The 24,614-nt window shown below is 40.5% G+C and overlaps 1 protein-coding gene across 2 annotated transcripts; it reads right to left on the bottom strand.

Annotated features, from left to right (window-relative positions):
- Positions 1-768: 768 nt before the first annotated feature.
- Positions 769-22,396, bottom strand: NOC3L (NOC3 like DNA replication regulator). 2 transcript variants are annotated; one of them, XM_081158623.1, is made up of 21 exons: positions 22,262-22,396; positions 21,053-21,260; positions 18,756-18,888; positions 17,835-17,992; positions 17,201-17,254; positions 16,084-16,214; positions 14,079-14,240; positions 13,787-13,880; positions 13,266-13,441; positions 12,736-12,864; positions 9,716-9,847; positions 8,237-8,317; positions 7,515-7,615; positions 6,209-6,281; positions 6,066-6,129; positions 5,911-5,982; positions 5,391-5,572; positions 4,218-4,346; positions 3,513-3,610; positions 1,665-1,749; positions 769-1,335 (listed from the first exon to the last, which is right to left on the bottom strand). In XM_081158623.1, exons 1-21 carry the CDS (start codon positions 22,268-22,270, stop codon positions 1,207-1,209), a joined length of 2,400 nt encoding a protein of 799 aa, XP_081014749.1. In that variant the 5' UTR covers positions 22,271-22,396; the 3' UTR covers positions 769-1,206. The 2 variants fall into 2 exon arrangements, 1 of the variants encoding a protein (XP_081014749.1); XR_014000290.1 differs by lacking the exon at positions 769-1,335 and having other exon boundaries at positions 1,673-1,749; positions 3,449-3,610; positions 22,262-22,375.
- Between the last annotated feature and the right edge of the window lie 2,218 nt (positions 22,397-24,614).

A 24,614-nucleotide genomic window follows, 5' to 3' on the forward strand; every position in this document is an offset into this window, starting at 1 on the left:
CCTTAGTAAGTAAAAGTTATTTATAAATTCTCCAGTTGGGGGTAAATATGGGGTGTAGATGTAACAAAAGTGAGTTACAGGTACCTTGTTTTTAATGAAATCTGCTTTCATACAAAGGTCTCCCATCTCAATAGCTCTGAAGAGTGGAGGCTCACTAATGAAAGTGGGCCTCCCCTACTGTGATGTGCATCTTCCCCTCCAGTGTTTCTGTTGGCCTCCCCTCCTCTGCCCAGATACCCACAGGCCTCGCTCAGTTCTGAAAGTCACCAGAGCCTGCACACTGGTCGGGTAAACTTGACTTAACTCTAAAACACAAAGCTCCACAGCTCTGCTCCCAAGCCAGAGCAAGAGTATAGTTCTCCTGGCTGGTGAACGGCCTTGTACTTGGCAGAGTGAGAGGCAGCCCGTAGGGAAAGTGCTCTCTAGAGGGCTGCCTCTCACTCCTTTCAGTTGCTCCTGTCACATCAGCAGTGAGGCTTCGTTAGTTCCCCCTGGAACAGTTCCTCCATCACCCTCCGGAGCATGTCAGGAAATGCGAAGAACTCCAAAGAGCCCAGAACTTTCTTTGCAACATTCAACTTTCTTTGAAAGTAGCCACACGGACACTTGTTCTTTTTTTCAAATGCCAGGGCAGGTGATTTCCTGAAGTGTACCCACCATCCAGCAAGAGCCAATGAACCTGGTATCAATTTCAAGCTATTTTCTTTTCTCAAAAATCTTCGTAAAAATATACTCACTCAAATTTAGGATTTTTCTCACTTCCAACGATGGTGGTGCAATAAAAATAAATTTATTTGGTTATCAAGAGCAGCTGGACTGTACAAAACAATATCATAGTCTTGTCTTTTCTCAGCTCTCTGCCCTCATTTTAATCTAGCAACTGCATCTCAATAAATTCAGTCCAAGGATTTTTTTATAAACAGTAACTTAATATGTACATTAAATTTCAAAAAGGCAACATCGTTACAAAAGACGTTTCCAAATATTAGGGGAAGAAAAGGCTTCTGATTCTCCTTCCTTAATGAAAGGAAATTTTCAGAATCAGGGCAGAATCCTGTGCCACGCAAATGGCAATTACTCCTCCTCTGTAATTGTTCTAAGAAGTTTCCCTTGTGTAAGAGAAGGTCCTAAATTAACCATTATCTTCATGTGCATCTCACAAATACACAAGCGCACAGGAAAGTCCACCGGCTCTTCATTCTTCTGCTACCGTAGTGATGTTTTCAAATATTTGGTGAAATCCAGAGGCAACTGAGTAGCACCTTCATTGCAAAGTCTTTTGGTTAGTTGATTTAAATCTTCATTCAAAAATGAATCTCCTTGTAAAACTTTATCCTAAAAAAATATTAAAAGTATGAGTTAAAAGTTCTTATTCTATCAGCAAAATCCAAGCTGTGAGCAGGACTGAAAGTGACAACAACTAACACCAAACCAACAACCTGTGAAACACAATGACGACAAGTGCTGGGTCCGGTCCTGGACATACCCTGACTGAATGAGTCTCATAACTGCCTCTTTATGGAATTCCAACCCCAGAGATCCATCCTACCATGAAAAAAAAACCTACCTATAAAACAATTAGGCAAATTGGAACCAGTTATTAAGAGATCTATTAATTTAGTTTTTACTTTATGTTCTAAAAAATAATGAAAAGTAACGAGTACCTTCCTTTTGGAGCTTGAAGTTTCAACAGGAGGATTGAACGTCATTGCTGCCATGCTGTAAGCCTCAAAGAGTTCTACAGCCGATCTGCAGGCAGACAGAAATCTACAGTCACAAAAGACACCGCCACACTGTATACCTTGAAAAAACAATGAGCGGTGCCCAGAGAATGACTCATTATTCTAAACCCATACACTAAGACAGAACATAATCCTGCTTTTGAAACCAACAAATCAACATGCAAAATAAATCCTAAATTCCCACGTTGACAATATCATCCAACGAAATCCACCCCGGAGGTCTACACACACTTAAAACAGGCCTGAACAGAGCAGGCTGAGAAGACCGCAGGCCGATGTGACGTGATCCCAAGTGAACCAGTTACGTAAACAAGCGGCCAAGTTTAACTTGGTCATGGGAGCCAGAGGAGCAAAGCGTGGGGTCATCCTCGCTGGGTTTCAAACAGCCCAACCCTTCCGTTGCTGGCTGGGATTACAAGCCAGGAGAACCATTCTACAGACAGAATAAATGTCGGTGACCGAGGCAGGTAAACGGATTGGCAATCATTCGGGGAGACAGATGGGCAAGAGCCAGGGCTGTGCTTACGGTCACGCCCCAAGCTCTGCTCTCCGGGGAAGGCCGGACTCCCCTTTCTCAAGCCTCTGGGATGCACCGGTTCCTCATCTTCCCCCAGAAAAGGAAACCTCTGGCAAAATTAGCCAAATGCTCAAGATCTGACAAAAATTTGCCAGAAAAGGGCCATGAAAAATAAAGGTGACAGAGTGTTTTCTCCCTTTTTTCCCCCTTTTAAAAACAAGGCTGGGAGACAGGTGGGGAGATGAGGGAAGGAAAAAATAAATGGTCACTTTATTATTTTATGGCCAAAAGTTATCTCTGTCCCACCCAGAAGGCGAAGGGTCTATGGGAAACTACGGCGCTCATGCCTGTTAGAGGGGTAGGCAGCTAGCTACTGCCACTTTACAAAATACACACATATGTTGCCACATCTCCCAGTATTTCAAGAAAAGCTGGATTACTGTGTGAAATCTTCCAATATGAGAAAGATAACAACCAATTCAGTTTCTGTTCAAACTGTGAAGAGGCCAGAAAACCAGCCAGCTCGCCTACAGGCCACGCACCCGTGATCTCCGCATTTAAAACACCCGTGCACCTGCCCAGGGGAAAACCCACAGCAAAATAACGTTCCCCTCTTTTCTGTATAACTGAGGTATTTCCTAACTGAACTTGTGGGGAGAAAAGGTAATTACTATTTTTTCAACTTTTCTGTACTTTTGCAATTTTCCGAAGAAAAAGGTGGGAGAAAAGAAGCATCTTTAGGAGACCCCTTTCCCATCTGAGGAGTGTAAGGTAGCGATCGAGCTGCTTCAGGTCAGGAGGCCAGGAGAGAAACTGCCGCCTCTGGATGGCAGTGCTTCCAAAGCACTTCTTTCCTCATTTCTCCCTTTCTGGCCCTCGCAGGACCACTGAAGGAAAAAAAGAGTCTCACTGTAGCTGGACTCATGGATCCTGACATTAGCAAGCAGGGTACTGTCTTATTAATTGCTGAACCGCAGTCTTTGGCATATGGGGACTCACTATTCTTTCTACTTATCTGTATGTATAAAAGTTTTTATGACAAAAAAATGTTGTGATTGCCCAAAAGGGAGTAATAAAATCACAGTCAGGATGTTTTCTCTCTAGAACAATTTGGGAACATGAAGGGAGACCAAATCCAGATACCAAGTAGCACTTTACATTGTAACATCTATTACATTATAAAACAGACCTCGCCCTGTACAGAGCCAACAGCTGAAATGTGCGGTTTAGAACCAGGCGGCACTAGACACTACCTTCGGCTCAACTCTGGTCTGAGCGCTTCGGAGCCTTCCAAAGGGGCTCCCGCGACGAGGTGAGCTGCTAATCTCCGCACTATGGGATGGAAGTGTCTCTACAGGAGAAACAGGATGAACACGTTTAATACAGGTCAGTGTTTTATAAAACACCAGTTACAGCAAAGATTTTATTTAATAAACACTAATTTTTTAAAAAAAATATACACGCACATGTAATTCATAAGAACCACATAACTACAGGACAAACACTATCTTAGCTCGTGAGATGACCAAACAAATTCGTGCCAGCAAGAAAGCACAGTCTCGCTTTTCAGAATGAAAAGAAAAAAGGCAACTTCTAGTTTCCAATAGGCTTCCTGGACCACAATTTCTACGTCTCACTCTGTAGGATCACAACACAGGTGAAACCCTCTGAAACCAGCGAGCCTGTGAAGTCTCCTTGGAGAGGAGCCAATACAAATGTGCCTGGGAAGGGAAAGTTTCCTATCAATCTTACCCCACAAAACTGTCGTTTTCAGCTTCCTTAGAAAATGTATCTCAACATCTTAGAGTAGTAAAAGGGAAGTGAAATACAGACTATGAAAACAGGAGTCCTAGGAAAGGTGGTCCCAGAACAAAATACATAAGGACTCTGGCAACAATAACTACTTGAGGGAAAGCTGAACACACGGCTCACGCAACAAGAGGGCGGGGCACTCTTACCCGCAGTGCATGCAGCTCCCAAAGTGCGGTGTTCTGAGCATTACAGTACTCAGGCTCGTCCAGCTCGGGAAGGAAAACCCCGCTTCCCTGAGACTCATTGTCAAGCAACAGATCTGTTTTGGGGAAAGTCTGCAAAAATGTCACGTAAGAAGGATTAATTAAATATTATTAGCTTAAAGAAGGTTATTGGGTTCTGTGCTTTTATTTACACTTAAATTTCATTTGATGTTATGATCATATAAGAGCAATAAGCATATGAACTTCATACTCAGTTTTAATCTTGTAAATTTAAGCTTATGCCATAAGAGAACAAAAACTGCAAGAGATTATTTTCTTGGCTTGCTCTGAAAAGAATTTAGTTTTTCTTGCAAGAGAAAACAGAACATTCTTTTCACTAAGCAACCCCACTTTTAGGAATCTTTCCTAATAATTACCTTAGATACACACAGGGTGATTCACTACAGCATTATTTGTAATAACAAAAACAACCTATATGTCCATGAAAAGAAAAAAGAAAAATGCAAAGTAGAAAAGCCAGACTGCTGGAATTGGAATCCCACCTCTGCCACATCTCAGTAGCAGCGTCATGTTAGGCAAGTTACTCCTTCTCTCTGGACCTCACCTTTCCCCATCTATAAAATGGAACAATACCAGTAGCTACTTCACAAAGTTGTTATGAAAACTGAGTTAAGTTTTGTAACACATTTTACAGTGGCAGGCAAACAGTATATGTGTTAAACAAATAACCTTATTTACTCATTAAGAGATAAAGTAGATATATTTATACTGACACAAAAATGTGTTCATCACCACTGAGTGTTAAAAAAATATTGTAGAACCATATGTATATCATAATCCCTGCAATCCCCTTTCCATTAAAAAGAAAGCTATGTTGTTTGTGTGTTTGGTGTATGCATTTATATATGAATTTTTAAAAGTCAGCTGGGAGGATACCCACCAAATGGTAAAAATGGCTACCTCTGGGGAGTGTCAAGGGGCTGGAATGCTTTCCTTTTACAATTTAATAGACTTCCTTTATCACCTGATTTTGTTACAGGTGTGAATTACTTTTAACTAAATAACGTAACTGGGGGAAAAGACATGCATCAAACAAAACCCCACAGTGGCACGGCCAGAACTCAGCCCTCCTCAGTCGAGTCACTCACTACTCACGTGCATTAATATTCTGTTGGTTGCTAAAATGCCGATGCTTGAATTGGGAAGAACATGCAGAGCAAGGGTGCAGAGGCGCTTGATGAAGGCAAGGGCTCGCTGCTGAGAAACCTGCTTTCTGCGCTTGGTGAGCATCACATCCAGGCACTCGAGCACAATCTCAACCCCTTCGTTGGTAGCGCCTGAAACAGCAGACAGACCCTTCATTACTCTCCAATGACGCAGTTCACCTAACCCCAGAAACACCCCAGATCAGCTGTGGTACCTGCCCCACATCACTGCCCCAACCCACGAAGTAGGGCGGTGCCACTCAAGATACGTGGAGGGCTGTCCCGACCTCCAGTCAATTCCGAAAGCTCTAGCTCTCCCCGTCTCACATGGGGTTAAACACGTGTAGCACTGGCAGGCCAGCACTTTATACACCCGCTCCTCATTCCCACTGTTCACTGACTATCATTCTGGTCATAACATATTCTTAAAAGAACTATTTATTAAAGACACATTATCTAGACACACATACCTGCGTGTAACTTGAACAGTGTTTTGTAAAGATGCGTATAGAACTTCATTGGATCAATATTCAGAACATCACCTTTGAAATGACAATAAACACCAATCAGATGTTATAGCCTCCAAAGGCCAAACAAACAAAACCTGATTAAGAAGATATCTCACCTTGTCCAGAGAGAATATGAAAAGCAGTCTGGACACAGTGAAGACTTTCTTGATAGCTTAGGTCCTTAAAAAACAAACAAACATATTAATAATAATAATACCACTTATATCTTAAAAAGTAATTCATTAATAGTGGTACTTACACCAGACTCAATGAGACTATGCAGAACTACTAACAAATCATCAAAAAACTCCACATTTATAAGGTGAGCGAACCTAAAATCAAACAAAACTTAGTTAAAAGGTAACCAAAAAACAGAAATAAAGCAGCCACAAATTAAACTTGACTTTAAAATTGTATTTTTAATATTCCTTATTCCAAAATGTTAGCTATGATAGAGGTAATGGAGATTTATTGTTACTTCTCATTAATTCTGACTGGCCTTTTTGACAATCCACAGTTGGGCACTATACTCGGCAGGCACATATGAGGCACTAAATAAACTAATATACAGTATTTCAAAAACACTTCTGCCCTGAGAAAGAAATTGCTAAGAGAAAATAACTTCCCCGAGGCAGGTTTACCGGGTGTCCAGCACTTTTCTAAGCCCTAAGAGAGCAGCACCAGCTTCTAGGAAAACGGGTGGCGGGAAGAAGGAAGGAGGAAGACTCTGCTATTTATAAGAACATGGACCCTATGAAAGCTTTAAGGGAAAGGAAGCTGGAGCTGGTGTCTAGTTCAGGCTCTGCAAGGAATTACCTTTATGACCCCAGATAAGTCACTTGACTGGCTTGGGCCTCTATTTACAGAAATAACTGAGATCACTCAATAGTTAAAGAGAAAGAATCATGGAGCTACTAAATGTCAGAGCATTCCATACACTATAAAATATTAGGCCCTGAACTGGTTAAAGACTATCTCTTCAATATTAGTGCAAGAGCCTTTGACTATGTAAATCTTAGAACAAGAAAGAACCTTAGAAGTCACACATTCCCCGCCTTGGTACAATCTTTTGAGCATGCAGTATGGCAATATTTATCAAAATTTAAAATGAGGACATCCTCGCTCAACCGGGCGTAGTTCAGTGGTTGAGCGTCGACCTAGGATCCAGGCGATCAGGGTTCGATTCCCGGTCAAGGCACATGCCTGGGTTGCGGGCTGCAGCCAATCAATGACTCTCTCATCATTGATGTTTCTGTCTCTCTCTCTCCCTCTCCTTTCCTCTCTCTGAAATCAATAAAGATATATTTTTTTAAAAATAAATAAAAATAAAATAAAATGAGGATATCCTTTGGCCTGGAAATTTATGGACCCAAGTGTATGAAAATACTTCCAGTGTAGCCAAATAAAAATAAAGCAAAGCAAGGAAAGGCTGGTGAAAAAAAAAGAGAGAGAGAACTGAGAAGGACATTAGGCCATCATTAGCAAACTCTATTTAAAACTCATGGTTACTTCAGTCTTATTTATTTAGAATGAATCTAAAAGGTTTCAACCTACACAGCCCTTACTTGGCAAGACCTTCTAGAACTGCTGGCAGGAGAGGGGACCTCTGGGCCTTCTTCAATATTCTGAAGTAGGTCACAAACACGATATTCAATGTCTCCGTGTGCTGGCCAAAGAAGCAGACAACCTGACTTAGTATAACGCAGGACACTTTCTCCTGAATTACCGTAACTATCATCAACCCTCCACCTATTTTACCTTTTCCCCTCCCTCCCAACAATTCAATCTTAGGAGCTTTAACAAAGTGAAGCTTTAACAGAGTGAAGATACATATCCTGTGATTTCATAAAACCAGCACCAATCACACTGCAACTTCTTGTACATCTCATATCTAAGCCTCATGAAATAAAACAAAATTATATCACCATAAGATGAAACAATCAATCCCCAGTTAAAATTATTTAACAAAACATTTAAAAAGCAGTGATTTACAACCTTTTTCATCTCACAGCAAACATAAACTAATCACTAAAATTTTGCGGCCACCAAAAAATATATTTCTTGCCTATCTGACAGAAAATAGGTATAATTTTGACTCATTCACACCAGACGGCTATTATTGTGTTGGCTGTTGTCATTGTTTTATTTGACGATCTAAGTGAAAAGAGGTCAGTGCCCCTGACTAACTAGGCAGGTACTGCATGTTTTAAAAATTCTTGCGGCACACCAGTGTGCCGTGGCACACCGGTTGAAAATCGCTGGCATAGGAGAATGTGAAACTGCCTACCAGTTTAAGTTTTTTCTCAGTACTCTCCGAAGCTTCCGCCTCCCGAAGCTCTCGCTCTAGTTTCTCTTCTGCTTTTTTCCACTGAAAATAGATTGAAAAATAGAGTACATACCAACGAGTGAAAACAGCAAGCTTCAGAGGTATAATATGTAAATATTATGAAACATATACAATAATGCCACAGATTGTCTATGAAAACAAATATAAGCAAAAACATGGGTAAGAGGCATACACACACCAGACTATGACAGTGGTGGCCTCCTGGGAGGAAGGCACGAGAATGAAACGGAGACCAAAGGGCATTCTAACTCTAACACAATGGCTTCTTTCTTTTCAAGAAAAAAATTAAAGTGACTCTATTCATATTTGCTCATTCAGAAAGGCAGATACATGTGTTGTGCTATACCATTCTCTGTAGTTTTCTATAATTTAAATTAAAATTTTTCAAAAAAGAAAAAAAGGAAGACCATGCTGAGCCCAGAAATAATTCTTATTGTTAAATCATCTGCAACAGAAGCCAGCCATCACCAAAACTTCCCAAACTCATTTATATACAATGCATACTATGTAGAAATTCAACAAAGTATCCATTTGTTCCCACTTCCTTCTGTTCTAAGAACAGCAAACAATGGCTGCTAAGCTGCCTGAGACACAAGGGACTAACTGAGTAGTTTCCTACCCTCATGTGAGGTTGCTAAAGAGCTGTTCCTACTGGGCCTTTGTTTCCCCACCACAGCTATGTATCCAACTCACATTAGGATACTATGGCATAAATAATGAAAATATTTGCCTTCATTTGTTTACAGTTATTAAGTCTAATTTAATATTCCTGTCATGTTTTCAAAATTATTAGACACATTCAAAAACTGATATCCTGGGAATTATTTTTTGTTTTCTTCTTATAAGCAATGTGATAACCCTAATAAACTGTTTAGAAATGTTTGAGAAATGATAATGATAGTGGTGATGGTAACTAATATTTATAAAGCACACGGGTGCTATGCACTCTGCCGGGTGCTTTACCTAGACGGCCTTGTTGAAACTGCACAAGAACTCTGGTACCATTAATTAGCTCCATTTCTCAAAATTTAAAAAAAAATATGCTTAGAGTCTCATAGTAAATAAACAAAAGGTTTCTAATATGAACCAATAACAAAGCATGATTCAGTTAACAAAATCCCACTTTGTTGCTACCCTCACGCAAATACATCCTTTCTGTGAAGGGAAGAACCTTGTGGGTCACAAAGAATCTAAGAGGATCGTGAGAGCCCGCAGGGCAAGAAAGCCTCTTCTACCTATTGCTCTCCTCCACAATGAATTGTCAGTTTAAATTGATTTAATAAGATATTTCTTTGCAATAACTGGGAAAATTAGATTCTCTAAATATTAGATTTTTAAATAGTTATGATTTAACAATGGTTTTTACCTTTTTCTATACTGTGATTTACCTAAAATCAAAACAAAGGAAATAAATCAAACCTTTCTCTGCATTCTTGACAGATTTTTTCTCTTTTCCTTGAAAGTCATGAACTTTCTCGGTTTATTGATGTCCTCTGTATCTTTTTTCACTTCTACTTCCTTGATTCTTAAGCACAAGAATGTTTTTAACATCTAATATTAAAGAAAACACAAACACACAGCTTCATATTTCTATTGCCTTCAAAAACTTTACACAGAAAAATAAGCATTTAACAATGTTATTTCCTTCCTTCATGTAGGGAGAAAAAAAAAGAAACGTCTTTTATCACATTTTACACAAAGATCTATTATCTTTTGGCTGAACATATTTCGGAATTTGTGTCTATGAAAGGACTAGTACTTGGCTAAATACAAGTAATATTATTTTGTAGTTTAATGACAATACGGGAGAACACATTACTGGTATTGAAAGACAAGATTACAAAGAGGAGACAGGCCAGAAACAGGTTTGAACCAGTATTGGAGGAGGGGATGTAAATTAGGGATTTCTAAATCAGCGTTAATTTACCAAACCTGCTTCAGTTTTACAGAAAATGGTTATAATCTTCATCATCCCCCTGGCCCCCCAAAATAAGTAACATGAAGACCAGTGTTATTAAGAAAACTTATTTTCCTTCAAGTAATGGGTCTCCAACTTTAGCAGATGTGAAAACACCTGGAAGGTTTGTTAGTCCACTAACAGCTGGGCCCTGTTCCAGAGTTTCTGGTTCAGTAAGTCTAGAGGAGGGCCCCACAACTTGTACTTCCAATTCCCACTGACACTGGTTCAGGGACCTCAATGAGAACTTAAGGCTTAAGCCATTCAAAAAATTCAGGAGCTAATTTGGAAATTGGTGTTTTGTGTGCCACAGCAACCATCCAAACACACGGACAGAAGAGGTTTGAAAGCCTGCACTTCCTTAGGAAGAAACCACTCCACTGACCTCCTGCAGTCACAGAAGCATCCCTGGAAAAAATACTTGAGAACTACAGCTTTCTATTATCCTAATATGTACATCTGGAAGAAAACTGAGTATTTCAGATTCTAGGGCCTAAAGCACAAGTAGAAACAGGGACAAACTAAAAGTATAAATAGTGAGCCTCAAGTCACCCTAGGTACCAGGAGAGCAGTGAGTACCACGGACTCCATGCACTGATGAAACACACTCAGAAATGAAAAAACTGCAAAGTAAAGAATGTGGTGTATGGTCAACTAATCTTTGCAAGGGCACCAAGATACACAATGCAGAAGGATACTCTCTTCAATAAGTGGGACTGGGGAAAATGGATTCCGCACACAGAAGAATGAAATTGGACCCTTATCTTAAACCACTCACAAAAACTAACTCAAAATGGATTGAAAACTTAAATGTAAGGCCTGAAACCATAAAAGTCCTAGGAAAAAAAATAGGGAAAGAGCTCTTGACATTGGTCTTAGCAAAGTGTTTTTTGGATATGACATCAAAAGCACAGGCAACAAAAGCAAAAATGAACAAGTGGGACTCCATCAAACTAAAACTTCTGCACGGCAACCATCCACAGAATGAAAAGGCGGCCTACCAAATGGGAAAAAGATATTTGCAGACCATACCTGATAAGGGTTTAATATCCAAAACATTTAAGTAGCTCATATATTCAATAGCAAAAGACAACCCATTAAAAAATGGTCACAGGATATGAATAGACATTTTTCCAAAACTGACATACAAATGGCCAACAAGTATATATGAAAAGGTGCTCAACAGCACTCATCATCTGGGAAATGCAAATCAAAACCACAATGAGATCACCTCACACCTGTTAGGATGGCTGCTATCTGCTAATGAAAAGACAAGATGTAACAAGTGTTAGTGAGAGTGTGAAGGAAAGGGAACCCTTGCATACAGTTGGTGGAATGTAAACTGGTATAGCCACTCTGAGAAACTGTATGGAGGTTCCTCAAAAAATTAAAAATAGAATTATTGTATAACCCAGCAATCTCACTTCTGGGAATCTACCCAAAGGAAAGGAAATCAGTATCTCAAAGAGATATCTACACACCTGTGTTCCCTGCAGCATTACTTACAATAGCCAAGATATGGAAACGGCCAGTGTCCGCTAATAAGTAAATCAATAAAGATAATGTGGTACATACATACAGTGGAACACTATTCCACCATTAAAAACAAGAATCCCACCATTTGTGACAACATGGATGAAACTGGAGGACATCATGTTAAGTGAAGTGAAATAAGTCAGACACAGAAAGACAAATACTATATGATCGTACTTTTATGTGGAACCTAAAAAAGTCAAACACATAGAACCAGAGAGAACAGTGGATGCCAGGAAGTGGGAAAATGTTGATCAAATGATACAAACTTCAGTTACAAGATGTATACATTCTGGAGATCTAAAGTACAGCATGGTGATTATAGTTAAAAATATTGTATCTGTACTTGAAATTTGCCAAGACAGTGAGTCTTCAGTATTCTCACCACACAAAAAGAAATAATGGATGTGTTAACTTGATTATAGTAATCATTTCACAATGTACACATACATTAAATCATGACACTGTACACCTTTAAAAAAAACACACCCACATTGTGCAACCTAAACATATATACCAAAAACCCCCCAACAAATTAAAGAACACAGCATATAATTCTAACATCACTAAAATGAAAGTGTTTCCCTATGACCAAGTTTCATGTTCAAGCCTTATTATCTGATCACTGTACAATTCTGAACAAAGACACTAAATGTTTTCTCTACCTAAGTGCAATATTTATAATTTTAGCAGTTCAACTAAAATGATCAGCTTTAATGAAAGGGATCTGATGGCAAAGCAAGATTGAAATTAGGAACTGAAACAGCAGAAATTGTGAGCTGAGCAATCAAAACTATATGACTAAATGGAAGGTAACATTTGGGGAATCGAGAACTTTCCCTTTCTACTTTGCACACTTCCGTAAAGAAGAAATTCCTCATGGCATCTGAAAATTAACTTTGTAATTTAAAAACAAATACAATGTAAAGTAAAAAAACGAAAGGCTTACCTCTGGCCTAACATCATAATTTCTGCCCTTCACAAAACCAGAAATCACTTTAATTACTCCAAGGGAAGCTTGGCCTAATTTATCTTGTTTAAAAAGTTTCTTGACTGCCTCACAGCACATTTCAGATACCTGAAAAATAAAATGTTACACTAAACCAACATTTCCCAACCTCAGCACTACTGACATGTGGGGCCAGAGTAGTTTTTGTTGTGGGGGCTGTCCTGTGCATTGTAGGATGTTCAGATGCCGGCCTTTACCCATGACATGGCAGTTAACCGCCCCCCACCGCAGTCCTGACAATCAAAAATGGCTGTAGACACAGCCTAATGTTCCCGGAAGGAAAAAACTGCCTCCTGTTCAAAATCACTGCACTAAACTTATGTCAAATAGTTTTCTTAAAGAAACAGTTTAGCAAAGTGACTCTAATTTAGCAGTAAGTAATAGGTCCAAAAGAATTCTAAGATAAAAAAACACACATGGTCTATAACTTTCTGTTAAGCACAACAGCAACAATCATTAGAGCCACCCACCGATTTTGACATGTCATTCATGAGAGGGACAATCAAGACGATGATGTTGTTGTGAAAGTTGAAATGAGGTAGAGCCACCAACAGCTCACACAGGCTCTTCACAGCCACTTCTGCCAGGCCTTTGTATGCCTTTAAGGAAACTACATTACTTTTCTTCAGCTTCCTTTGCTTCCAGTCTAACAAAAGATAACTGTAGTTACTTTACTCATTGATAAAACGTCGTCCTTAATACAGCCTAGGCACAGTTGTAAGTGCTTTATATCTATAAATTCATTTGCTTATACACCACAATCCTATGAGGTAAGGACTATTATTATTCCCACTCTATAGCTGGAAAAACTGAAGCACAAAGATTAAATGATTTGCCCATCACATTGGTGTTAAGTGATGAGCCAAGATTTGAACCCAGAAAGTCTGACTCTAGACTCTGCTCCTGACAATACACTCCACTGACAGTCAACACACAGCACAGAATATAGAATTCACCTTCCTTTTACATGCTTTAAAGATGTTTAATATACCTTTAACCATTTGCTCCAGATTTTCCAAATAAAATTTATATTGGCTAACCAGGCCTTCTTCAAATTCTCTTAACTTCTGGGTTTCTTTGCGGATCTGAAAAGACCAAAAGGTGAATCAATCACTTTTTAACACCAAAATATTGAAATATGAAAATTAGCACAAAATGTTGAGTATCTAGTATATACCCAGTCATGTAAAAGCAAACGAACAAAAGAAACAAACCCTGCTTCTCCTATCTCTAGCCCTCCAAAATTTTCAGCTTATTCTGTATAGTAATTATATTTGGCATACCTTGGTAGATTTTTCTGCTTCTGTTAGGGGCCGGATTTTATATGAAGGTGTAATGTCTTTAAACAATTCCATCAGAGAAATAACTACCAGCTTTCGAACAGTAACAGCCACATCAGGATCCTGTTCCATCAGCATGGAACGTAATTCCTTCAGTTTTTTAACCTGTTAAAGAAACAATTTATCAGGCTAGAGAAATAATGGCAAAACAATCATGAGCAAAAGCAACAGCCCCACATCTAGCCCAGTAAGCACAATTCACACAATGACTCAGAGTCTAGTCAAGCCAAACACAACTCCAGACACTGCTAGTTACCTACAATTAAATCACTGAACTTATAAAGTAATCATGCTTTTGTTAAATAAGTAGTTAGAAAATATATCGAGTTTTAAAAGTTTAAATTTGTTAATTTACCTGTTTTTAGAAAACTTTTTTAATTGGCTTTTCTTAAAGCATGTGTGTACTATTTCCCTAAAAACACTTTTGGAAATAGATTGTTATATATACCAAACATATATTATATAATCACACATATACAAGTTAATCAGAAATTAGTATAATGTATCCACGTTAACTTAAGCTTCAAAGTTACTCATATAACTATATTTGCAGGATGTAATACAGAAGCGAAAAATTGGTTTCAACTAATGTGCTTGCTTTGATGAGCTACTATTGCCTGCTGGAGTGGTATCTGAGAAGCAACACTGGCTGATTAACAATGCTTGCCATAGCAGGGAGGAAGACAAGTATGTCCCTTCCTGCTTGCTCTAACTTTTAAGAAAAGAGCATGAGGCTCCGGAGTTAGAAGATCTAGGTTCCAATCCAGTGACTGTTAAAATCTGGAACAAATCACTTAAATTTTTAAAGGCTCTATTTTTCAGCTGTAAAATGAGATGAATAGCTCTTGTCTCTATGGTTTCACAATGATTAAATGAGATAATACAGATTAAAAATATTCCAAATTCCCCTCCCCGAGTCTGTGCCACTCACTTCATTAGAAAAGACCAAGCACTACTCCAAAGTATACCCACATGAAACTTTTTTCTATAAATGAGAATAATCTATTTTATTGTCCAATAAACAAATATCTGTCATGGTAGGATGCTGATGACACCAGTATAACAAAAATAACAGCATCACTTTATATATGACTTCATGTATATCACTTAACCCTCACAATGTTTGAATACAGGTTCCACCCTCCTTTAGAGGGGAATGAGCAGTGGGTAGAAAACTCACCCGAAGTCTGACAGACAGTCCTCAGCAGAGCCAAGGCTAAACCTTGGGCTTTTGAGCTTACTTTATAACTGTCACCACCTTCCTACTGTGCCCATGGCCCAATGATAATTCATTAGAACTTTCTGATCTATTTCACTGAAGTGTTTTACACTTTTCCTGAACTACTCTGCCTTTTAGGCGCACATTCCTCACTAAGAACCCTGCCGTCGGTCAAGCAATCTGGAGGAGGTCCCTCCTCCCCAGCATGACTGATTTTCACAGACTTAACCACTGTGCATTACGTTACGTCCAGTACCTTCTCCTAAAGACTCAGAGCATTTAAGAGACTTTCCTAAGATAACAGAAGAAAAATTTTTTAAATTATTTTTTTAATCCTTTTCCGAAGATATTTTCCCCACTGCTTCTCAGAGAGCGAAAGGGAGAGAGGGAAACACCGATGCGAGAGACACATCGACTGGTTGCCTCCCGCACACGCCCTGACCGGGGCCAGGCGTTGAGCCTGCAACCCAGGTACGGAATCGCACCTGGGAACCTTCAGTCTGAGGGTCGACGCTCTAACCACTGAAGAAATCGGCCAGGGCTACAGGAGAAATTAAGCTGAAACGCAGATTTAGGCTAAGGTTCTGTCTGGTCTCTTATTCTAACTCAGTTACTATGTTTTGCTAATGCTTTTCCTTTTTGTACATAGAGGTAACAAGAGAACCTTAAAATACTAGGTATACAGAAGATATCTAACATGAAGAACCTAAAGAAATTAATACTGCTCACGTTACTTTCTGGATCTGATAATATGGCAGATGCCAAGGCTGCAATATGCAACTTCTTCTCTTGCAGTTTCCTCTTTCTCTCAATTAAATGTTCTTCTATGGTCAGCTCTCGAATAGGCTCTTCAACGATCTCTGAAACAGATTAGGTTTTCCCTCTTAAACATTCTTTTATGTACAAGTGTCCAAGAACCTTGTTTCATATCATCCTCTCAATAATCATGAGGCAGGTACTATCAATAGTTCCATTTTATAGATCAGGAAACTGAGGCAAAGGAAAAGTAACTTGCCTATTCTCACAAACCTGGCAGAAATGGATTCAAACCCAGGCAGCCTGACTCCAGCACTCATATTCTTAACGACTATGCTAATAAATGCATAAGAATTTGCATTAATTAAGGGGAAGGACAATCTGATTTAGTTGTTTTAAAAAGTACAGAATATTCTTTTGTTTTCCACTTTATACAGTCCTTTGAACTGCACAAAATATGTTCACATTTAGAAATTCAGAGGGAACTAGATTTCATAAACACCCACACAAATATATTCTGCAACAAGCCCATGAAGGATGACTGAAAACAGGAAAACAGTTGGCCTATAACCTCATTTACACTATTAATGAGGTTTCCTAAGCAGAAGTAAAAATTAATCAGCTTGTTCTGTCACTAATTCCAAACCAATATAGTTTCAAACAATAAAATATGTTCTTTCAATTTAACTTTGGGTAGAACTATGCTAGCTATTAGAAGCCCACATTTAATAATCTAAAACAGACACAAAGCATAATTGCTCTAAAGAACCAAAATGAACAGTTAATAGTTATTTGTAGGCAGGTCCTTCACTTGCAATTAAAAAGAATTCAAAACAGTTCAATTAACAAGACTCTTCATGCACGCCTGCACATTATAAATATTAATTACATAAACTTTCCATAATAAAAAGCAACAATCAAATTCCACAAAGTGAAACTTTCAAAAGATGGAGAAATGTTCGAAAGGACCTTGAAATGACCAGTGCTCCAAAATGCACATTCCAGATTTTACCTAAAATTAACTTATATTATACAAAAAATGTAATTCTCAGTGAACAATTTAGCAGCTATATCGAGGTATCCCTATTACCTTCCCCAAGGGCCGTCTCGTCCTGATCCTCTTCGTCTTGTGTAGTCTCAATAACTGTGGAAAATGAGGATATTAAAAATGGGATAATACACTTCAGTGGTAAAACTACCAAAAAAAAGCACGGGAGTGACCAACATAAAACTCAGGAAAGCAGTGACTTTTGTGAGGAGGGAGCAATTAGTGACTGAGGGGAGTGCAAGGGAAGCTACTGGGTGCTGGCAGTATCTGTTTCTTGCCCAGATGGTAGCTTTCTGGGTGTGATAAAACACATAACTTCACATCTTTGATTTCTGGACTTTTCTGTGTTTTATTTCACAAGAAAAAAAGATACATATAAGAAAAAAAGGCTAATAAAGGATGACTAATATGTTCTGATTTTAGAAACAATAGAATTTGGTGAAATACTCTGGAAGGAAAAAAAAAAATCACCTTAACCTTGTAGCTTCAGTTGTACTCACAGTGCAACAGACACCTAAGATAATCAACTGTATTTCTGGCCAAAATCCTCCAGCTTGCTCTATGACTAACTGTCACTACCTCTATTTTGTAGATACAGGTAGAAGTCAAAATAAAATTGAATTTTTAATGAAAGAAATATGTGGTATTATTAAGGAGCTAAACTGTAACACTTCACCTGGCTTCTCCCTGGTCTGCGGGATTATACCACGCTTATCTTTGATAGGAAGCAAGTGAATCAATTCCTTCTCTGGTGCAGTTTGCAGGGATCTTGGTATTTTTTCATATTTATCTATAACGTTCTCATGCTTTCGTTTCTTGGCGTGAACAGGTTCACTGTAGAAAAAAAATTTCATTTTCAGTTTTAATATTTTAGAAAGGAACCTAGAGACCTATCATTTTTAAAGCACAGAAAAATTAACTACATACTAGCCAAACCTTCAATAGGTATATAGATATTAGCACCTAAGCCAGGCATAGGGCAGGCACTCAAATAGTAAATGAATCAATTAATTTTGTCGTATTCCACAAAAATTCAAACTATGACTCTATCTAGTTTTCCCTTTAGTGCAAAATAAAGGTAAAAGTTACAGCAGATTCTTTCCAAAGAATATTCCACAGAGCCAAGGGGGGCATCATGTTGTTATGCATTCCCCAAAGCCTTCAGAGCACAGCCTGCGTGGACTTAGGAGTTAAAAAGATCTAAGTTTAAATTTCAGATCTACTACTTTTGATTGTGGGGAAGCATCAGTTTCCTCTCTGTAAAAGGGATAATACCCACCTAACAGAGTAATAAGGATTGAGGTCACGGCCATAAAGAACTCAGGACTGCTCTGCCAATTCCTCAGACAAAGAACAGCGTTCTTTCCCATTCACTATTCAGACTCAAACGAAATAAAGATGTACACTAAATAAAATCAGCCTGTTTTATTCATGAACTTCCTTTATTTCAGAAATAAACTGAATAATAAATAGGGTTTACTCTTTGTAAACATTGTGTTCAGACCTGAAGTTTTATACTAACCACCTACGTAAAATTCAGAACTAAGTTTTTAACACTGAAAGGACGTGAATGATTATAATCTACAGGAAGTATTACCTAGAAGAAAGATCTCGAGTTAGAAAAGACGCTCTTTGTCCTAAATCCCTCATTAACTGTAAGTCATCTTCATCCATCATATCTAAAGGAAGGGCTTCCTCTTCTTCCTCCTCTCCCCTCTCAATGCTTTTACCTGTTCCACACAAAAAATCAGAAATACGTGTTAGAGATGTAGGACTCTGCAGTGTTGTGTCTACAGTAGGAAAAACTTATGCTTTCCTAATAATTTAGCCCACTGTTTCTAAATGGGCGCACTATTCACACGCAGGACAATTCTTTGTTACACTGCAGAATCCTGAGCCAGGCAAAACACTAGCATCTCTGACCCCTAAAACCAAATGCCAGGATCATTTCCCGGGTAACCCTAACAATCAAAAAATGAATGTCTCCACACTTTCTACAGTGTCTTTCAGAGCATTTGATAACCAATGACTTAGCACCTTAGCTCCATCAGATCGCCAATGACTTTCACCTCCATTCCACTTCAGCTGCCCCCTCCAAAGGCCACATCCCAAACCTAAGTGCTTACCCTTCTCTCTGACCACAACCTTTAGTCCTTCCAGCTTCCATTCAGTTACTTCCGCTGCACCTTTGACCAAATCTACAGACCTTCAATCCTGTGGCCAATCTACTTTTTTCTACCTACCAATGTGTTCTATCTCTACATCAGACATGTGGTGACGTCAAACCTATAATTTCAAGTGGGTAAAAATTTCAATACATCAACTACTTCTCACCTTGTTTCTTAACGTTAACAATTTATATTGTAGATTAATGTTAAAACATAAAGAGCTTCCTTCTTTCTTGAAACACTCTTCTTTGATTTCTAAGACACTGTACAATTCCGGTTTTCTTCCTAGTTGTCTGGCTCCTCCTCAAACCCCATTATAAGTTTTTCTTCCCCACCCACTTCTTAAGTGCTAGGGTTCCTTAACATTCTGTTCCAGGTTCTCTTGTTCTCATACTACAGTCTTCACAGTGATTTTACCCAAGTCTAAGGCTTCAACTACCATCTACATCTGATAATTCCCCAAACCATTCTCTCTAACCCAGGTCTTTCACTTGAACCCTATACTCTTTTTTTTTTTCTTTTCTGAATTATATTGGAGTGACATTGGTTAACAAAACCATACAGGTTTCAAGTGTACAACTCAACAAAACATCACCTGCACACTGCATCGTGTGCCATCGGCCAAAGCAGTCTCTTTCCGTCCCCATTTACCCCCCTTTCCCTCTGGCTATGACCATACTGTTGTCTACATCTATGTGTTGCATATATTTTACCAGTTTTCACCCAACCCCCTCCCCTCTCACAGCGGTCAGTCTGCTCTATGTATCTACGCTTCTGTTTCTATTTTATTTGTTAAATTATTTTTGAACCTTATACTTATATCCAACTGCCTAATAGGCTTCAACATGCAAGAATAAAGAACCCTTTTGCTTATTTTTAATATATAATTAACACATCATGCTTTTTAAATTCTACAGAAATTTAGATGGAAGAGGTCTTTAAACTCAAACATCACATGTTTTTATAGATTAAATACCTGGAGATTAAGTGGACTAAGGCCACATTGCTATTAAGTAAGAAAATCAAGAGAAAAGCCCAAGTTTCCTGACTTCCAGGCCTATGACCTTTTACATATCACAGTAATATGTTGCCAAGAGATTAAACTAAATAGGTCAGGATTAAGAGAATGAGATGCACATGGGAAGACTGCATATTAAGATACAGTCAAATATAACTACCCTGAAAATATCAGTAACATTGTAGAAAAACTGGTCTGACTCAAAGTGGTCATATTCCCTACCTGTTTTGGGTACTTGGAGTTCTTGGATAGTTTTACAAAATAACCCTGACAATTATAGCTCAGTTTTACTCCAAGTTCCCAAATGAAAAGAAAGCCAGAGGTTTAGAATACTAAATGAATTCTGGCAACACTGTGAAGAATGCACCAGAGAAAAGCAATGTTTTTACCAGTGAATGGGAAAGTGGCATGGCATGCTGCCTGACATTTATTTACAGGGCGATTCTGAGTGTGTTATCCCAAGTACTACATCTTCAGGTTGGGTTTCTAGACATACTAAAAGCAAAGGCTAGCTCTTTCTCACAATGAAAACTGTATTGAAATGTTTTCTTATACTGACTATGATAGACCGCATAGGACTACTATCCTCACCTACTCTTAGGAAGATGTGTGACCAAGAAGAGTGATTAGTAGAATGCAGTTATTTCATGAAAAACATTTTAGAACAAATCAATGGAAATCAGAGCACATGAATGCTTTCACAATTACCTGGTCGTTTTTTCTTTGGGTCCTCCAGTGGAATGGGTTTCTTAGACACAGCATCTTTTACAGCTTGCCTTAGTTTCCTCTGTTCCTTTCGGTACTTCTTGAGATTGCTTTGTTGCTTAAATTGCTTATTTTTTAACTTGTTTTCAAGTTTGACTTTACTAGTTTTTAGCAACTTCCTAAAGCTTGGGACCTGTTTTTTATTTCTCCTCTGGAAAACAAAAACAGGAAGAATGCTGCATACCCAGAAATTTATATTATTTTAAAAATCAAGTTAAAGAGAACTGATTATAAATTTCATTAAACCAACTCCACAGTTCTAATGTCTCACAGCCAAGGATCTTGCATATAAGAGCTAAAACCAAACTATGACATTAATCCTACAGAATGGCACCAGAGCACCAGTTATTCAATCACAGGTCTTACTGTGACCAAAATCCACAGATGCTCAGAAGGGTCTAAGACACCCCAAAAAGGTTAAGGACCACTGACCTATTGGTAAATGGTTATTCAAGGCTATCTTAACTAGTTTAATATACTCAGAGAAACGCACGCTGGCTTTAACAATAACTGACATTTATATATCGTTTTGCCGTTTCCCAAGTTCTCCAACAGCCTAGTTAAGCAAGGCCTGCCGTTATCCCGTTACCCTCACGCTGCTGGTGACGCTTAGGCTTAACGATTATGTGACCTGTCAAAGGCGTTTGAACCAAGGAAGGCGACACTGAACTCAGGCCTTTGGATTCCAACTCTCTTGCTGGTGGTCCTATTCAGAAACCCAAATCCTAGGGCTAGCTCTAATTTTCTGCGAGAACCACCGCAAATCACTGGCTTTCCTACCTTCTTACACTCTGGGGGCGGGGGGAGGACTCGTTTCAAACCCCATGACTCACACCATAAATTCACTGAGAGCAGGATCCTGCTTCTCATCAATAAGGCGTTCGAAAGGGAGTCTTGAAGAGCCTTTCCATGTCTGACATCTCGCTGCGGGTCTCACCGCGGCTCCTGAGGCCCAGCGCGAGTGCAGTGGGCAACGAAGGAGCGGCGGGCGTCGGGGCCGGGAGGCGGCAGCGCCTCCACCCGAGACGGAGCCCGGGACCTAGGCCCCCGCCTCCTCCCCAGGGTGGAAAAACCGCCAGAAAGCGCCCTGGGCAGCGAACCTCCGCCAAAGGGGCCCGAAACCGCGGGGATGGGGCTTCCGAGGACCCTTACCGCCTTCATCCTGGAATCCGGAGTCCCGGCGCGACGAGTTCACCAGCGACAGGGACAGCCCAGGAATCCCGACGGCGACACACACGTGCCGCAGCCGCTACACAGCGGACCGGAAGCTGCCGCTGGCCCCGCCCCACGCTCCGCCGCCGGAAATGGAGGCGGGACTTCCGTAGACAGGCTCCGCGGCGCCCCCTCTGGCAGCCGCTGTCTCACAGCCCTGGGCCGGCGTCGCCTCGGCGTCCGCGCACCGAGCCCAGAGCCCCGTGGGCCAAAGGCGGGTGGCCCGGGAGGGGTTTTTTACAGGGTTTCTGAATCTTTGACGCTTTCTGGATTTCCTTGAAAGTGTTTGGGAAATCGGGCTCCTCATCTCGGAACGAAAGGACTCGATTTTTTCGGTCACGGCCCTGCATTTTGTGCCTCTCCTCACGTAGGTAACCGTCTCACGGCTCTGTTACAGACGCTGACTTTTGTAGTGTCTCCTCCCGGAAGGCTTGAGCTTCGGGACAAGCTTACTCCTCCGGGCGATGCCGCCCGGTCCTGGCCCTCGCCGGCTCCCTGGGCGTGCTTGCGGGACGCCGGCTTTCTCAGGACCGTAAGGCGCTCGCACGTTTTTGATTCCTGGTATTATTATTATTTTTTTTTTAACACTTTTGCCTTAATAACCATAGCCTGATAGTTATATCAGTGAGCTTCGTCTGCATTTCAGTACTTTGCCACTGTATTACCTTTATGTACATATGACTGCCTGCTTAGGGATTCCGCCAAAATTTTCACAGGTAGACGTATGCATTGCAAGAATAAGAACATATTTTTCAAAATGATTGTCTCTAGAAGGCTTTTTTTCATGAATAATGTTAAGAATTCCCACTTAAGGTTTTTTTTAAAAAAAGGGAAACCATCGCAGGCACCGCGCGGCCGCGGGCCTGGGCCGGCGGAAGGGCCTCGCCCCGCGGAGCCCCCCCGGGCGCCGGCCTTGGAGACTGCGCAGCCCTCGCAGCTCCTGGGCCCCGCTGCGGAGACGGGAGCCGCGCTCTGCGATTCTGTCCGCGCGCTCCAGGGCCCCAGGGTCCCCGTGGCTCCCCACGCGCGGAAACCGCGGCGCCGCCCCCGGGAGCGCTGCCTCATCGAGCAATGGGAACGGCTGCCCGTGCTCTTCCCCGGCGTCTGGATTCCTCCCCGAACACAGCGTGTCTGTGGGCACTCGCGTCCCTGTGCAGCCTTCCCTCCAGTTTCCCCAAGGACGGGGCACCTGCGTTTCAGTTCAAAACCGACTTCCGTCTCCATCGGACGCCTTTCGCGCTCACGATCCCTTCTTTGCTGCGTCCCTTCCCGCCCGCATGGGTCCTTCCCCTTGGCCCACAAACATACTCAGATCCCTTCCTTAAGTTTTTTTCCTGATGGCCCCACTCCTGTTAATTGTTACATTCTCCTCCGTCCCTGCTTGTCCTTGCTTCCAAAGCGCTAGTATTCTCCTGGTGTGTCCACTCCCTCTTCTGTTATCACAGCCCAAGCCTGTCCGAGCTTTTTGGGAAATTAAATCATACTCTTGGCCCATCCTAAGTTTATATAATCAACTTAAAATCTTTGGATCGTTTTAAAGCAATTGTTGCCAAGCTAAATCTCTTCCATCTTGAATTTGAGCAATCTGTTATTTGAACACGAACTTAGAAATGGACGTTTACTAAATCTTGCCGGTTTTTCAGCTTTGTGTCATTTCCCGTTCACTCAGCCCACTGCTAAGCTAAGTTTGGGCTCTAGATCTTGGATCCCCCGGAGCATTCCTGGATGCTTGGGCTGAGAGGGGTCACTGGGATACTGCATGCTAGCCTCACAAGGACTGTACCGAGATTCCTGAGAGCCCATTTATTTTGAGAGGTCTGCTAACCCATTTGGCTCTGTGGGTAACATCCCACCGAAACTGCTCTCATTAAGGTCATCAAGAACCTCCAAGGTGTGAATTTTTTTCTTTTTTAAGCGTGCACCTGAATCACATCATTTCTTTTTCTTTCTTCTTTAATCTCACTAGATCTCTCAGCTCCGTTTCTCCTTCCTCACATTAGAATTTAGACTCCCGTGGCTCCCCTAACAGCCTCTTCCCCAGGTTCTCCTACCTCCATTCCGTCTTCCTCTGACCTCTTCAATGTTTGTTGACTCTCGGGGTTCTGCTCTTGGCCCACTTTGCTACTTCTCTTCTTCTACTTCCTCTTCCAGCATGATCTCATCCATCTACCTACTGCAGAGATTCTCAAATCTTTTGTCTAGTTCATATCTTTCCCTCAAGCTTCAGTCTTGAAGGTTCAGTCTTGCAACCACCTGCCTCCTGGACATCTCCACAAGATCACCTCAGAACTTC

This window comes from Miniopterus schreibersii (assembly GCF_964146895.1).
Source record: "Miniopterus schreibersii genome assembly, chromosome: 14".
Taxonomy (NCBI): domain Eukaryota; kingdom Metazoa; phylum Chordata; class Mammalia; order Chiroptera; family Miniopteridae; genus Miniopterus; species Miniopterus schreibersii.

Coding starts and splice junctions, on each gene's coding strand:
- NOC3L (XM_081158623.1), bottom strand. Junction 6,130..6,208: donor ATAGTCTCATTGAGTCTGGT/GTAAGTACCACT, acceptor TTGTTTTTTAAG/GACCTAAGCTATCAAGAAAG. Junction 5,983..6,065: donor TCATATTCTCTCTGGACAAG/GTGAGATATCTT, acceptor GTCATTTCAAAG/GTGATGTTCTGAATATTGAT.